At 52.3% G+C, this 16,666-nt stretch overlaps 4 protein-coding genes across 4 annotated transcripts; 3 read left to right on the top strand and 1 right to left on the bottom strand.

Annotated features, from left to right (window-relative positions):
• Positions 1–1,203: 1,203 nt before the first annotated feature.
• On the top strand, positions 1,204–2,493 carry LRP88_01321 (PLL family lectin; the record flags this gene model as incomplete). Its single annotated transcript, XM_083238010.1, has 2 exons — positions 1,204–1,596; positions 1,654–2,493. The coding sequence occupies 2 exons, from the start codon at positions 1,204–1,206 to the stop codon at positions 2,491–2,493; spliced, it is 1,233 nt and encodes a 410-aa protein (XP_083106515.1).
• A 689-nt stretch (positions 2,494–3,182) lies between these two features.
• Positions 3,183–4,745, top strand: LRP88_01320 (uncharacterized protein; the record flags this gene model as incomplete). The annotated part of the gene is made up of 3 exons (XM_083238009.1): positions 3,183–3,286; positions 3,336–4,268; positions 4,403–4,745. 3 exons carry the CDS (start codon positions 3,183–3,185, stop codon positions 4,743–4,745), a joined length of 1,380 nt encoding a protein of 459 aa, XP_083106514.1.
• Positions 4,746–11,027: 6,282 nt separating this feature from the next.
• On the top strand, positions 11,028–14,507 carry LRP88_01319 (uncharacterized protein; the record flags this gene model as incomplete). The annotated part of the gene is made up of 3 exons (XM_083238008.1): positions 11,028–11,231; positions 11,285–11,484; positions 11,534–14,507. 3 exons carry the CDS (start codon positions 11,028–11,030, stop codon positions 14,505–14,507), a joined length of 3,378 nt encoding a protein of 1,125 aa, XP_083106513.1.
• A 597-nt stretch (positions 14,508–15,104) lies between these two features.
• On the bottom strand, positions 15,105–16,108 carry LRP88_01318 (glycoside hydrolase family protein; the record flags this gene model as incomplete). Its single annotated transcript, XM_083238007.1, has 2 exons — positions 15,105–15,438; positions 15,492–16,108. 2 exons carry the CDS (start codon positions 16,106–16,108, stop codon positions 15,105–15,107), a joined length of 951 nt encoding a protein of 316 aa, XP_083106512.1.
• Positions 16,109–16,666: the final 558 nt, after the last annotated feature.

Here is a 16,666-nt window from a genome sequence, read left to right as displayed (position 1 = left end):
ATACACGCATGCTGTCGTCCGTGAGTCGATGCGAGTCCACACCAACGTTGGCACCATACGTCATGGAGACCCTGGTTTCTTCCTTACGGGTCCTCCAGGTTCAGGTTCTGGCTTTGAAGGAAGGAACCTGCCGGCTGATGACTTTGGTCTTTGGGACGGCGTGTCTGCCATTCATCGAGACCCCGAAATATGGCACAGAGCCGACAAGTTTATACCAGAGCGGTTCCTCGTCACAAACACCAATGATCCTCTTTGCCCGCCACCCAATGCCTGGCGAGCGTTTGCTGCGGGTCCCAGGAACTGCATCGGACAGCACCTTGCTATAGTTGAAATCAAGTTGGTCATGGCGATAGTGGTGAGGTGTTTCGACATTGACTGTACGTGGGATGAGTGGGATCGAAAAAGGCAAGTTCCCAGCTTTGACCTGACCGCATGCTGCTAACATTCTTTATCAGAGGAAACAGAGATACAAAGATAGGTCCTCCCACTGTTTGGGGCGATCGTTATTATCAAGTTGGCAGATATGGATCACCACGGGTCAAGGAAGGTATGCCGGTACATGTGAGGGTGCGCTCCTAGGTCTACATACCGTATTCACATGAAATGACTGGTGGGAAGAGTATTGTGGCTGAGATGATGGTGTTTTTGTTGATCATTTTACTTGCCTTCTGCTGAGAATGGATAGAGTGATATGCCAATGCGATATCATGTCAAGAATAGCACCATGCAGAAAACTTTGGGTAATGCAAGAGCTAAACCCTACATAACATTAGTAATTAACACGGAGCTTCTGGAGCCTCCGGCCTAGGCAGCCTTCAGATTACGGTATCCTATTAATAGATGCCTGTGATTGGTACCCAGAGACTAGAGGATGGAGATCATCGCGACTTGCCATTCTAAGGCGGCAGATAGATAGGACCCAGTCGATAGATGCACCGACGGACTTCCGTGTACGATCGGACTTTATGAAGCTCAAAGCCCCTCACTTAATAGCTGTGGCGCTGTCGGGGGCCATTCACTAAACTCCATGTGGTCAAAATGAAGGGACCAGGCTTCTATTGCGACCAATATATGGACTTTGGCCCCCAACGTGACCCCAATAGTCTACGCCACAGCGTCCATCCAGCAATGTCCTCCGTAAATTATAGGAACGCGTATCCTTAACCTTCAAGAAGCTGCCTACCAAGTTATCTGCTGCCCGATATGCCCGTCTCCATCACGAAACAGCTCTTGGCCGCCGCCGCCTATTCCACCTCGCATGTGGACATCATCGCCGTCGGCTCTGACAATGCTGTGTATCACCAGGGCTGGAACACGTCCAGCTGGCAGAGCGACTGGGATTCGTTAGGCGGCTCTTTCGCTGCTGTCGCGCCCGCCCTGGTCTCATGGGGACCTGACCGGCTTGATGCATTTGCGAGGGATCGCAAGACGGATCATTTCGCGCACAACTCGTGGAACGGGGAGGATTGGGGTAAATCTTGGCCTCAGCTTGGAACCAAGACCTTTACGGGCTCCTTTGCCGCTGTTGCCTGGGAAAAGAACCGACTGGACGTCTTTGGGAGAGGAGACAGCGACCGTGCTGTCTATCACCAATGGGTAAGTTTTTCCTAACCCTTGTATCGCTCATTTCATTAATTATTTTTGTGTATGAAGTGGGATGGGGCGAAATGGACGACTGATTGGGAGGACCTTGGCGGAGTCGTGATATCAGAACTCGCCGTCACCTCCTGGGCACCGAAGCGCCTCGATATTTTTGGCATTGGTGGCGACGACAAGCTCTACCACCACTCTTACGATGGCGACAGCTACGGCTGGCAGTCGGACTGGGACAGCCTCGATGGAGGCTACACCTCTGCGCCGGCGGCGGTATCCTGGGGTCCCGACCGCATCGACGTCTTTGGCCTGGGAACCGACTTTGCCATGTACACGCGCAACTGGGACGGTAGTGGTTGGAGCGAGTACCTGAATCTCGGTGGAAACTGGGTGAGTCCGCCAGCGGTGGTGAGCTGGGGCGCAGGGAGATTGGATCTCTTTGCTATCGGCGAGGACAGCGACCTGTGGCATCTGTCGTTCGAGGATGGCAACGGCTGGCAGTCTCAATGGGACTCTCTCGGGGGTCCATTTGATAGCCCGCCTGTCGCTGTGAGTCGGGACAAGGATAGACTGAGCGTCTTTGCCGCAGATTCACGGGGCAGAGTCTGGCATCGCGAGTGGGACGGCGACAACTGGCAGGACTGGGAAGGCCTCGGGGCACCAGGCGAGTCTGAGAACGATGAGAGGAATCGACCAGAGGATAAGGGAGATCCGGATGGGCCCAGTGTTCCAAAGGACGCGAACGGCACGCGAAGTTCTTCGGAAAGCACGGGGAGCCGTACGACTGACAAGCCCAAGGAGACTGAGTCAGACGACTCGGCAGCTCCAAGCAGAGCATACGTAGCCAAGGGCTGCGTTGGAGCTGCTCTTCTTGCCTTTACTCTGAGTTTTTGGGTATAATCTAGGGCTTGGCTTGCGTGTTTGATATTTCGAAGGGCTAATGGGTCTTTGCTTGAGCGTTGGACGAAGGCTGATGAGAGTGTTGAAACCGCCGCTCTCACTCTCGACTCTTTATAATCAGCATCTTTCTTAGCGTATGAAGTAACGTTTTGACTTGCCAAATTCGCTTGTCATTACAACGGGTCTGCTGATCTTGACTCTGATAGGCCTGCTCGGACTCTGTCGGACCTGAACCATGGATGGAGCGTTTGGGTCTAATTTGATTACGTGGGATGTTTAATTGCATTATGCCAGGATACAAGCTACTAACCTCTTCACTGGCCGGCTCGCTCTGATGAGGAGATCTAAGCCTCGAGATCGCCAATGATAATCTGAAGCCGATGGTGACAACATAGAGTGCTGTGGCTGAGTGACAAAATCGGACTTCAGGCTTCGTCCACTTTTTAGCATAACCGAATGCTGCTTTATGATCAGCAGCCTAATAGAGGCTTTGTTTAGCCAATTTAATTGTCCACTAGCCAGGGCTTGTCTCGAAATGCGAGCTTGCATCTCGCAAATCGACCTGACGAAGATGATGCAAAATGTTTAAAGACACCATTGCCCAGCAGTTAATTGCTATCTCATGTCTGGTGTTGGTAGCATGGGTATCTTGGGACTCAGCTCTATTTCATGAATCATTACTATACGAAATGAAGCTCAGCAATCTCCTTTCCACGCTCACCTTGGCGACTGGAGCTTCTGCAAGAAAGGTGTTGACTCCTGAACGAGTGGCAGCCGATATCAATTCGGAAGAGTGAGTCTATCTGAGTGTCATCTCTGTTCACTACTGAACTCTATTCTAGCCTACAAGATGTTCTGCAAAACTTGTACAAGATTGCGCAGGACAATGATGGCAATAGAGCATTCGGGCTCCCCGGTTACAACGCCTCCCTCGATTTTGTCCTCGCTCGTCTAGGTTGTGGCAACCACTTTGACATAACTGTCCAGCCATTCACACACCTATTCTCTCATACCCGAAATATCTCTTTGACGGGCCCTGACGGAGATAATGTCCAAGTCATCTCGTTGCAGTATAACCACGCCACCCCTCCCGAGGGAGTCACCGCCCCCTTGGCTCTCGTTCCGGTTGATGACGAGCGTGGCTCCGGCTGCTTTCAGGACCAATGGAATGGCATCGACGTGGAGGGAAAAGTCGCCTTGATCAAGCGTGGAAAATGCCACTTTGCCGACAAACTCAAGTTTGCTAAGGACACTGGTGCCTTAGCTGCCATCATCTTCAATGATAATCCCAAGCAGACTGGAGGATCAGCCTCTCTTGGTGCAGAGAACTTTGGAAAGCTTGCGCCTGTTGGAGTCGTTAGTTATGATCAAGGTGCTTCCTGGGTGAAGCGTATTAACCAAGGGGAGACTCTGGAGGTTACCTTGTCCGTCGACGTCTTGACCGAGAATCGAGAAACCTGGCAAATTATTGCCGAAACGAAGGAGGGCGATGCAGACAACATCATAATGCTCGGCGCTCACCTTGACTCCATCCAAGAAGGCCCTGGCATCAACGACAATGGCAGTGGTGTTGCTGCACTACTCAGCATCGCCGAATCCTTCAAGAAGTATAGAGGGACAAAGAATAAGGTTCGTTTCGCCTTCTGGGGCGCAGAAGAGAGTGGGATGATTGGTTCTTTTCACTACACTTCCAATCTCTCCAAAGAAGAGGCGAGCAAGATCCGATTCTACTTCAACTACGACATGATTGCCTCTCCACAGCCATACTACATAGTGTATGCCGACTCGGACGCACACAAGGCAGGAGCTCGTTTTCTTTTTGAATATTTGAGCGATCAGGGCTACCCTGCCGAGTACACGCAAGTTGCCCCTTCCAAGCTCTTAATGCAAGTACTGACATGAAATACAGTCCCTTTGGAAGTTCGTCTGACTACATCGGTTTTCTCGAGCTCGGAGTCCCCTCATCAGGCATATTCACTGGCGCAGGAGCCCCCCAGGACGCATGTTATCACACCTCGTGCGACGATATTGACAACATCAACAAGGAGGCCTTGGTGGTAAATGCAAAGGCAGCTGGCTTCGCTGCTGCAAATCTTGCTCTGAATGTCGACAATGTTCCCAGGCATGAAACAGCTAGTCCCAACCCGAAGAGCAAGCGTGGTATATCGAGAAACATGGCGAGATGGACTAACGTCGCTAGAGGCGCAGAGAAGGTGCATAGCTGTGGGAGCGAAAGGAGGGTGTTTATGTGAGACGGTGATCCTGTTTAATATTTAGAGGGGCAAGGAAGCTTGTCCACAAACATCTCGGTTAGATTTACTTGCGAGAGTTCAAGTCAATTTTAGCTAGGAAGGTGAAATACATCTTGATATCCTCATCTTCATCCTCCAGTGCACCTTTGAACATGTATAGTTTTTGAAACAGCTCGACAAATCATGCTTCGACCAAACAACACATGATATTTTCGTCACCCGTTGTCAGCCTACAAATTCTTCGGCAGTGATCAAAGGTAAAGACCCAACCTGCCAGAAAAGATCCCCCGTCCCAGATATTAATGCTTTTTATTAGCATACAACCATATAGGTCCGTTTCCAACAAGGAATCAGTTGCTAGATATTGTAGAGCTCCCTACCCTAAGCCTAACTAGGGCGAGTTCAGAACAGCAACACCAAGGATAATTAGCCTTCCATATCCGTGGTCTTACGTTAAGATAGAGCGTATTTACTAGGAATATACCTGTTAACACGTATTTTCTAGGTGTTAACATGAAAACAGGGTTAGGGGGTGATGCCAATATCAACATAGTTTTAAGGGTAGAACGGATCTCATTGCCAGTTTACTATTTTGATTCATGCATGAGTTACAGACATCAAGAAATCAGGATCTAGACGTATGTATCACAACATTTCTTTCCTAACTGGAGAGTTTGAGCTAAAAGCATGATGTGATGACCAAAGTTTTCAGAGTGAATCCAGGGTACTCAAGATTCAGGAAAGACCCTGACCGTAACGCGAACCTATCGAGTCTTGGCTTGCTCTCAATCCACCTCCAGATGCTTCCTACCATATCATCAAACCCGACATATTCTCTCCTCTGAATCCGTAACCGAAATTACCCTCGGTCCAGATTTCCCTATCTTCGCATCTCCCCTTCACGATTTCGTTTCCATAGCCTCTCCTCCGAGCCAAGACTTACACCCAAGACTTCCGCCCACTAAGGACCCAACTGCTCCCATAGCCAAGATGCCAATACTCCTTGCCAAGATGCTTATGCCACCCACCCTGCAGTCACGCTCGAATCTCGCATGCCCGGGCTTGGAACCTAGATCCTAGGTCGGTTGTCTTGTCCTTAGCGCTCGGGTCCGAGACCTTCAGACAGAGCTAAGCTTAAGGCGAGAGTTGTAATGTCTTGTGTTTTTTTGCTGACCCGCATCTGGGACGAGATTGCTCTTGGCTGCATTAAGGAGAGGACAAGAAGAGCTTGCGCAGTGAAAATCCGGGGTAAGTACTAACGGGTGAAGGCCAAGAGACGAAGACAACTTCAAAGTAGTAGATACAGAGTTCATTAACGACTCAATCGCCAAGACAATCGTTATCTCTGCAATCTCGGAGTTTCTCCGACTTTCGTTGAGGCCCTACTGGACAGTTGCATCGAGAAACGCCATGTAGCTAAACATCAGTTCATTCATCGCTAAAGGATGCCACGGTTGCATGGGACCTGGTTTGTGGTATCAGTTAAATCTGCCAGAACCTTCCGAAGTATTCCGTCTGCCGTGCAAGGGTGCAAAACCTGCTAGCAAGACGTTGCTTTTGCCCATGTTGAGTTGGTGTCTTGGCCTTGTCTAGGGTATGGTATCCCGAGAGGCCTTGGCTCTTGGCCAACGACATATCCACCAGGCCGCAGTTGCTAGGATCACGGGGGTGGACAGGTCAGATAGGCGGTGGGCTCGCGGCGCGGGCAGGGATTTTCGCATGTCTTGCAAGATCTGCATGGCTGGGAAGGGGCCTCAACCCTGGGGCCTCGCGGACGTTGTGTTTCTTGGCTTCAACCTAGGCATTGGGCTGAACCAAGCATGCCTGCCTGTGCGTCCAGGGGAAGGGAACAGTGGTCAGGTGATTGAAGCCCCGTCTTGGCGAAAGGAGTCGACATGAGCTCGCAGTGCCGTCGGCAATCTAAGATGCAAAGACACTGCTTTGCTTGGCCACTGATCCGATCTGGAGCAGGGATGATGAGATCTGCTCCCGAAAGGCCTCGACCCTCGTGTTGGTTGTACTGATCTCCTATGTGTTACCGTCTCCCGCAATCGGTGTCCGGGCTGGATGTCCAGCTTCAGAGCCGTTCATGTTATGTGAGTGGAGACCTATCAGCGGCTCGGGATATGACCCCGGACGTCTTTGTTGGTTAAAATGACTACAAGTGGGTTCTGGTAGTTAATGCAGGAAGAGAAAAAAAGCAGACATTGGGTATCGATCGAGTGGCTGGGACGCTTGAGGGGGGGATGTCAATGTAAATTGAGAGCGGGGTTCCGATGCAATGCATCCATCGTGGAAGATCCTCGTCGATTCTCGTCTCGTTTGGCGCTTGTTTTGAGGAGGAGACAACAAGGGCCAGAGACTGCAGGGAGATGGAACGAATCCGCGTGAGCCAACGTTGCGTGCCCTGCTGTCCAACGGCAAAATCTGCACTCTTGACGGATAATACATCCAAGACTCGTAATAACCACCAGCTCAGAGAAGACAAATGTGTCATCTTGCATCAAAGACTCCTCCTCAACCGGTTTTCTTGGCCCACCTCGAGGTTCTGATGTGCTCCAACTTCACCTCAACCAACAGGTCGGCATCCAATGGCGCTGAAGCTTGGCGGACAAGGTCAACGGGCGCTGGTGTTGTTATTTCTCCACCATTGCTCTGACTAAGAGTTGCTCTTTTGACAATTCGAGCGTGAGTGTGTGTGAAGATCACTGCAATAGTATGCCTGGATGCTCGTAACTGTATTGTCAGTCTATCGCGGAAGCCGCGAGAAAAAAAAAAAAACTCTTGACCCAAGGGATACACACGATGATGAACGAGTCATTCCACATGCTCTAGTTTCACAGACATGACTGTTCCTTGTCTCGATCGCTCTGTAAGCAGTCAAGGTCACGAGGACAAAAATCTTGTCCCCGGACTGCGGCTGGGGGACGTGGGGTCCGGGGTAGCAGCAAGCCACATGTCGATACCACCCAGTGAGACCAGGTGTTACGTGATCGCAGGGATAGTGTTGAGATTAGCAAAGTTCTAGATGGCTTTTCCTGTGGACGAAACTCCGAAATAACCCGAAGGACTAGTTGAGGCCCCCTTGCTGGGTTGTTATGGTTGAGTCTTCTCTCTAGGATGAGGTATCCAGAGGCTGGTTTCAGTCGTGCTGTGGCGTAAAAACGTGCTAGAGTTGTAGGGCCAATACGTCCCGTGACTGGGCAAATGCTTCTCTCCTCAGGCCGTCATGCTGCACTGAGAGATGGATACGTGTATCTGCTGCATAGCAAGAGAGACGGAATGCAAGCTGCCGTGAGTAATCTGCACGCCTGCTCTAGCCTCAACACAAGTTCAAACATTATTGAGCAGTCGTTCGGTCTGTGAGTGAAGAGCACAATGGCTTGCATAACAGCCCCGCCATGTGTTACTGTCCCGGTCCGTGAATGGTCGGCTTCCTCGTCCGAAGCACACCGAGCAGTCACAAACCCCGGAGCCGTGCATAACCTCCGCCTCCGGACGCCGGAGTTCCCCTTGACCTCCCTGCCTCGGCTCTTCTCGCGCTTCGGAGGAGGAAGGCCGCCCCACTTTTCACCTGCGCGCCAAAGCCAAGCTGTTGCCTTTTGGGCGGGACGGGGGCTGAGAGGAAAGTGGGCCCCGCGGCGGAGCACGTGACTCGTACGATTTCGACGCCCGGTGCTAGCGGAGGTGGGGCAAAGGGGCGGAGGGTGGAGGCCGAAGCGGAGGCGGAGACCCGGAGGATGATTGTTGTTGACAGGGGAGATGAAAGACGGGGTCGGCAAGACCGAGCGGCGATGACGGCAGTGAAATGGGAAATTCAAGAAGCACTGCCCGGTCTATGAACCGGGGACTAATGATCACGCGGACGAACGGTTGATGATAAGCGACGGGTCCCCTGTGAAAAAGGGTGTGACGAGAAAGAAAGTGGAGGGAGAGGGGGAACTCGGTTGGGACGCCAGACATATCATCTTGGGAACTGTTTGAACCAAAGCGAAACACCAGAGAAAAAATTTCATGCCCATGTTTTCTTTTCCAAGACGTAACATGAGTGCACTATTCGCCCAGAACTGCCAAGAGGCGCCGGTTTCGTGAGGAGTGACTCGAAAGGTCCTCTCCATATGCCCCCGATTCTGCCCTCTCATTGGACAATGGAGGAGAATTGAGAATTGTGATTGGCTTAGACAGCCGATAAGCTTAGCGCAGGCGTCGCACTTGCCCAGAACCTTAAGTGACATAAGCGCAGGATTGGGAGGTCTTGGAGGAGGGGCAGACCGGGGGGCGACAATCCACACAATGTTGCATCACGCCAATGAAGGAGCGTGAAAAGCACATGGCCAAGCCGCCTCTAGACTCATTCCAGAAACGAGCAGCTTTGCCAAGGGAACTTCAAGTCGTCTGTTCGCGTTGCTACGACTTCAGAACCCCTCCATCTTCTCTGGACCCCACGTAAAAGAGACGCAGAAGGTGCTGAAGAAGGAAACGATCAGGATATGCTGCTGCTGCTCCTGGGTTACCAATGTGTGGGGAAGAATCTGTTCAGCTCTGCATATCTGCTTCAGAGTACGAACTTTCGGTTGGATAAGCGTCATCCTGCAAGCGCCAAGAGCCGCCAAGGTGGCTTTCGCCATACAGAGGTTCTTGCGACGACCGCCAAGAGCACGCGCGGCTGGGCGCCAAGGCGTGTCGAACCAGCTGAACCTTGGTTCATTTAGGCTTTCGGTGAGATGGCGGATTGTTGAGCACTAGCTCCTTTAGCCTGTATGCCGCGGGAGCATGTGCATCCTGGCAGCCCAAGTCTTGGATAGTGGTGAGATTGCCGGCTGGGCATGAGAAACCGAGATAGCAGCTCGCTGCGGTCTCAGATGCTGGACCTGCGTGGAGAGATTGGAGATGAGGGGGAGCTTTGGCCATTCCATCCAGGGCCTCGGTCTTGCCCGTCCGCGTCGGAGATGTCAACTCGAAAAACTGGTCATGAGGGAGGCTCATCGTCAGCTGAACCAGGAGATCGGACCTGGTTTCCAATTCGATCAGAGACAGACATCAACCGACAACGATGACGATATCTACCGCTGCAACGCAACTGCCAGCAGCCCATGACCCTGAGAATGGCAAGGGGAATGCCGATATTCGCTATGGGTCAAGCTTGACGAACGATGCTTGGAGAAGGATCCGTGCCGCCGCAAGCACCCCATGCTCCAACCCGTGATGCACACCAATGACCTCACAGGTTGATCGGTAGTGTCTCTTGTCGTGTTTTCTGTGTCCCCCTTGCCCTCAACCTTGTGGTCTGCCCTTGACTTGGCTGCCATGTTTGCCCAACCCGCCAAGATGCCAAGATGCCAAGATCTCCACCGCGCACACCACGGACGCTCGAGATACCCTCTCACCGGTCGCGGACGCTCTCTGTCGAGGTACGTACCTTTGCTTGAAGGTAACGCCACCCGGATGGAGGAAAGGGCCGAAGGGAGGGGAGATTGTGACAAGTCTGAAGTGAAGGCTGCCGATAAGTGCGAGCATCAGGCATCAATTGATGTGATTGTCGACTTGATTGTCGTTGCGGGAGATGCTGCGATATGTCAAACGGAAGGCCGCAGGTAATACAGCAAGCAAAGCGTAAAAGACGGTTGGCCGTGTTCTCCCTTTGACGTCACGGATTTGCCGACGCCCTCAGCCCCGAACCCCGGAGACGGCCGACCGTTTTGATACCACCACACCCCCTCAAACAGAGGCCTACACCTGGCACCCTGCATCCTGGTAGGGCGATTATCTTGGCCGGTGGCGGCTCTAACCTGTCCTCGCGTTCGGATGTGGGGTCCCGCCAAGACCTCCGGGCCTGGCAACGACTCGCAGAGTCCCGGTCCCCAGGTCCGCTCCGTGGACCTTGGAGCTCATCAAGCGTCTTTGATCGATTCAAGGAACGATGGAGTCTCGGACACGGAGGGAGGGTCGCAAAGTATATATGACCGCTCCCCCGCACCTTTCGCAACGTTTTTTCCTCTGTCAACTTCAAGTCAAAAGTACTTTCCTCAATCTGTGTCTTGGAAAGTCAGTCTATCGCTCTTTTCTTTGCCGAGACTCTTTGCATCGCATCTTTCTCCACGTGGATGACGTCGGAGTAGGTACCTTATCTGTACCTCTACATATCCTCTACAACCTTCAAGCCTCAACACCTTAGCATATTTGTCGCGATAACCCCCCGAGCCAAAGTATAAGACACCAAGGTTTCCCCTCCTTCCCCTCCAACGTCCCTCTGGTCCTGGTAACCCCTCAGAACCTGTGACCATGGCGGCGGAATACTCCAAGCATCCGTTCCTCCTCTCCGTCGAGGAGACGGCACATGCCCTTGGCACCAGCATTGACAAGGGCCTTACCAGCCAGCAGGTCGCCGAAGCTCAGCAGAAGTACCCCAAGAATGAGCTCGACGTCGGCGGCACAATCCCTTGGTACAGCATTCTGACCAAGCAATTACTCAATGCCATGATTATTGTACGTCTTTCGCTTTCGCTTCAATGATGTGGTGATACTAATTGATCCAATAGGTCCTCGCATTTGCCATGGCTCTGAGCTTTGGTATCAAAGATTACATCGAAGGTGGTGTCCTTGTTTTTGTTATCGTTCTCAACGTCACTATTGGTTTCTGGCAAGAGTACCGCGCTGAGAAGCGCATGGATGCTCTCCGAGCTCTCTCTTCTCCTAGCGCCATGGTTCTCCGTGATGGAAAGACACAGGTCATCTCCAAGTAAGTCTCTTGCGGTTTTCGCGAAGCTCCATATACTAACCTTGTAAAGCCCCGAGGTCGTTCCCGGCGATATCGTTCTGCTCAAGATGGGTGACACCGTCCCCGCCGATCTCCGACTGTTCGAAGCCATGAACCTTGCCTGCGAGGAAGGTCAGCTTACCGGCGAATCCATCCCCGTCGAAAAGATCACCGATAACAACATCACTGCTCCTGGAACCGAGAAGCTTGTCCAGTCTGAGGACGAGATTGGCATCGGTGACCGTGTCAACATGGCTTACGCTACTACCATTGTCCGAAAGGGCCGTGGTCGTGGCATTGTCACTGCTACTGGTATGGTCACTGAAGTCGGTAAGATCGCGGCCTCTACCTCCAAGAAGCAGCGCAAGGCAGGTCGTTCCATGAACTGGCGCAAGTATGGTAAGCGACAGCCTGTTGTCGGTCTTTCCAAGCGTATCTACGATGTCATTGGCAAGTTTCTGGGTCTCACCGAGGGTACACCTCTTCAGAGGAAGCTCTCCGCCCTCGCCTACGTGCTCTTTGGCTGTGCCGTCATCTTGGCCATTATCGTGTTTGCTGTCAACAAGTTTAACATGCAGAATGAGGTGATTATCTATGCGACTTCGCTGGGTATTGCTATCATTCCCGAGTCGCTTGTCGCTGTCTTGACCATCACCATGGTCGTCGCCGTCACTGTCATGCGAAAGGCCAACGTCGTTGTCCGTGATCTCTCCGCTCTTGAAGCCCTCGGAGGAGTCACCAACATTTGCTCTGACAAGACCGGCACCTTGACAGAGGGAGCCATGATTGTCCGCAAGGTCTGGATTCCCTCGTCTCACATCTACACTGTCCGCGAGTCTCAGAGCCCCAATGATCCCACCAAGGGCAAGGTCACCTACTCCAAGCAAGATGAGTCCGAGCCTGAGGAGAAGGAGGCCCCCCGCGATTACGACCGCGAGCGAAGTGCTGCTGTCCTCAAGTTTGATATCCCCGAAGATAAGGATAAGGCTACCAAGCTCGCCGAGGCCGCTAGCCCCGAGGTGGATTGTGAGATGACGGATGAGCTCCAAGCCTTCCTGCTATCTGCTGCCCTTTGCAACCTGGCCACTGTTCGCTACGACGACGAAGAGGAGAAGTGGCAGACAACCGGCGAGCCTACCGAAATCGCTCTTCAGGTCTTTTCCCATCGCTTCAATGCTGGTAAGAAGACCCTCGAGGGTCAAGGCTGGAAGCAGACTGCCGAGTTCCCCTTTGACAGCTCCATCAAGCGCATGTCGGTCATCTATGATGCCCCCAACGATGCGACTGGTTCCATCATTGAGCCTGAGAAGAGTTTGGTATTCACCAAGGGTGCTGTCGAGCGTGTCCTGGATCTTTGCGATTACGTTGGCACTGGTGATAACCAGCAGCCTGTGACTGAGGAGCTGAAGGAGAATGTTCTCAACCAGATGAACGCCCTTGCGTCTCAAGGTCAACGTGTTCTTGCTATTGCTTACCGTCCCTGGCATGGTCGCTTCACTGCGAAGCAGGCCTCTTCCGCCGCTGAAGATGAGAAGCTCCGTGCCGAAGTTGAGCAGGGTCTCACTCTCCTTGGTCTTGCTGGTATCTACGATCCTCCTCGCCGCGAGACAAAGCCTTCGATTGCAGAGTGCTCCAACGCTGGTATCCGCGTTCACATGCTTACTGGTGATCACCCCGAGACTGCCAAGGCCATCGCCAAGGAGGTCGGTATCATTCCTCGAAACCTTGGTATCCTGCCGGATCACGTTGCCCAGTCGATTGTTCAAAAGGCTACCGACTTTGATCGCATGACTGATGAAGAGATCGACGCCCTTGAGGAACTTCCTCTGGTTGTTGCCCGTTGCGCCCCCGACACCAAGACCCGCATGATCGATGCCCTTCGCCGCCGCGGCGCCTTCATGGCCATGACTGGTGACGGTGTCAACGATGCCCCATCTCTGTCTCGCGCCGATGTTGGTATTGCCATGGGTTCCGGTTCTGATGTCGCCAAGTCTGCCTCCAAGATTGTGCTCACCGACGACAAGTTCAACTCGATTGTTGCTGCTATTCGTGAGGGCCGCCGCATGTTTGACAACATCCAGAAGTTTGTTCTGCACCTGCTTACCTCCAACGTGGGCGAGGTTATTCTCCTGGTTGCTGGCCTTGGCTTTGTCGACAGCTCTGGTTTCTCCGTCTTCCCTGTCTCGCCTCTGCAGATTATCTGGATCAACATGGCGACTTCCTCGTTCCCTGCCTTCGGACTCGGTCGTGAGGCTGCTGCTCAGGATATCATGCGCAAGCCCCCGCAAGACAAGAAGCGTGGTGTCTTTACCAATCAGATCATTATCGACATGATTGTCTATGGTTGCATCATGGGCGCTTGCACCATGTGCACTTTCTGCATCATCATCTACGGTGCCAATGGCGGCGACTTGGGTAAGGAGTGCAACCAGAGGTACTCTGAGGAGTGTATCCCCGTCTTCAAGGCTCGTGCCGCTACCTTTGCTGAGCTGACATGGCTCATCCTGATCTCCGCTTGGGAGTTCAAGAGTCTGCGTCGCTCCATCTTCCGCCTCAACCCTGATGACGACAGCAAGTTCCCCGTTTTCAAGGATATCTACTCCAACCGATTCCTGTTCTGGTCCGTCATCATTGGTGGTCTCTCCGTGTTCCCCGTCGTCTACATCCCCGTCATCAACCACAAGTTCTTCAAGCACACTGGTATCACCTGGGAGTGGGCTCTGGCCGTCGGCTTCACTGTCGTGTTTGTCGCTGGTATCGAGCTCTGGAAGATGATCAAGAGACACTACCACCTTCTCGAGGATGCTCCCGTTCGTCGTGGTGTCTGGGGCCAGGGTGGCGAGGATGGCAACAAGCTCAGCCGAACCATGTCCCTGTCCAGCTTCAAGACATGGGCTTCTTTCTCCCGCAAGGACACTGGCGAGTCCCTTGGCAAGCGAAGCGTTTCGCGAGGTCCTGTCGATCGTCATATCGTGCCTCAAGGCCTGGCAGCCACCGAGGCGTAATCTTTTACGACTGTTATGGTATTAATATGAGAGTAATGTGGAGGATTGCATCAAAAGTACGAGAGAAAGAGTAAGAATAGATGCATCAGCTGGGAAAAGATTTGATGTTTGAGGAGGAATGGTGCATCTGTTGATATGTCGGAAGTTGATGACTATTGATATCACTTGTTTTTTGTAGTTATGTTGTTCGATGAGAACCTAGATATCCCCCGCTCCAGCATGGAAGGCTGGTTGCGAATACACTGCTTCATGATAAGACACATTCAATGTCATAAGGATCCAAAGCCGTGAGATTTGTAAGAATTCGAATCAAAGTTCTGTAGTTTTTTGTTTGTATCGTGCCAATGGTAGCTGTTTCTGGTCATGAACATTTCGATACAAGGAACCTTGGTGCATGTACTCGCTAAGTCTTACGTGACAGAAGCTACAAGGGCCATCTATCTCTAGTGAGTAACGATTGTAGTGCAAGGTTTAGCCAAGTTCCGTAATACACGAGCTTTTTATTCTAACAAATGACAGAAAATGTCTGATGTGCAAAAGCAGCGGTTAAGGCCCCAGGAACTCCATTCAACACCATAGTCCGCCGAGACCAGTTCCTTACATCACCATCTTCAATATCACAGCTAATACCAGCGCCATAAATCCTACATGTGGCAAGTTCACTGCTGAAGGCGCCGCACTATCCTCTCCCGTCGTATTCAGACCCAGGTACTCTGCGCCAATGTCCGTCAGGCCGCCGTCATTTGTGAGGAGAGCGGCGTTGGGGCCGACATTGGAGATGCCAGAGCGGAAGGCGCCAAAGTAGGTATAACGGCCGATAAAGTCGGACTCGTCGAACCATTTGAGCGTTTGCCTGAAGAAGGCGTCGGTCGGACCGGGATCTTGATGGGCGTAGGCGTACTCGGTGACCCAGATCTCAGCATTGGGCCATCTACAGACATACTGTTAGTTGTATCCGGTGTAGTGGAGAGTGGTGGGTCTTACTCGGCGAGGCGCTCCCCGATGTGAGAGGCGAGACCTTCAAAATTGTCGTACCAATGGACAGGAAGATAGTCCCATGTGCAGTTTCCCTTGGTGCCCGCCTTGTTCTTAATCTGAGTACAGTTCCCGAGGAACTGTTTCAGCCAGGGCATCGAGCTCCAACCTCCGGTGCACGCAGGCAGACCGAGCTTGATTCCCATCCGACCCAGGGGTTCAAAATTGGCAACCCAGGCCTCAGCGGCGGTCTTGGGGTCGAGATTGCTCCCACCAAAGTCGCTGGTAGCATCGGGCTCGTTGAAGCCGAGGACGTGTGTAATGTTGGTACCGCTCTTGATGCGGTTCTGGACGCTGTCGAGGAAGCCTGTGTCGCTGCTGTCGGATCCAACTCCCCACATCATCGGCACGAACTCGAACTGCTCTTGGGGGATATCGGCGTAAACAGGTGACGGGTAGTCGGCGTAGTTGTAGTACCATGTGATATCACTTCCATTTTGGATCCAGATCTTGTCGTCCTTGGGGTCATTCCTGTCGGCGGTATAGACGAGACCTCGTTTTCCGTTGGGTGTGGCAGATGCCAATCCTGCCAGGAGTATCGCTAGAAGGGCCCTTTTTGAGGTCATAATGAATGACTGTGAGAATGAGTGAGAGCACAAAATTCGGGTATGAGTAACCACTGTTTTGAGGGGCGATACGAGGGTTGAAGGTTGAGGCAGACAGCGAGAATTAGAGAGAGTCCAACCAGGGGCTTGCTGCTCTCTTAAGATCGATGCTTCTTTGGTCCAGATTGGCCCATTCGACTACTTCTAGTTGCTTTGGGGGTAGTTATCTTCGGTTTTCTCGTCGCGTTTCAAAGTTGCCGTCTTTGGGATACAGCAAATGTCGGCGGGGCCGTGATTAGTGGCGCCGGAAAAGGGTGTAAGTGAAGTGAGTAGCAATACCACAATCCCACTTTGTAGTAGGGAAATAATGAGAGAAGAAGAGAAATAAAATAGACGAATGATTCAAAAGAACGAGTGACCGGGTCAAAGAGAGAGGAGGAACGGCAACATTGAGGACGATGGCCTCAATAAATCGGATCATGGCTCAAAACCCAAAACTTCTTGGGTCTCTGCCCATTCAGACTTGACAGACCAAAGAGTTTCACCGGCTCGTGGCAACTATCCGAGAAGGGAACAGAC

This window comes from Fusarium phalaenopsidis (genome assembly GCF_050370095.1).
Source record: "Fusarium phalaenopsidis strain FUZ10S chromosome Unknown contig_32278, whole genome shotgun sequence".
NCBI lineage: Eukaryota > Fungi > Ascomycota > Sordariomycetes > Hypocreales > Nectriaceae > Fusarium > Fusarium phalaenopsidis.
The sequence above is the reverse complement of the archived record's forward strand: the minus strand, read 5'-3'. Positions and strand labels throughout refer to the sequence as shown.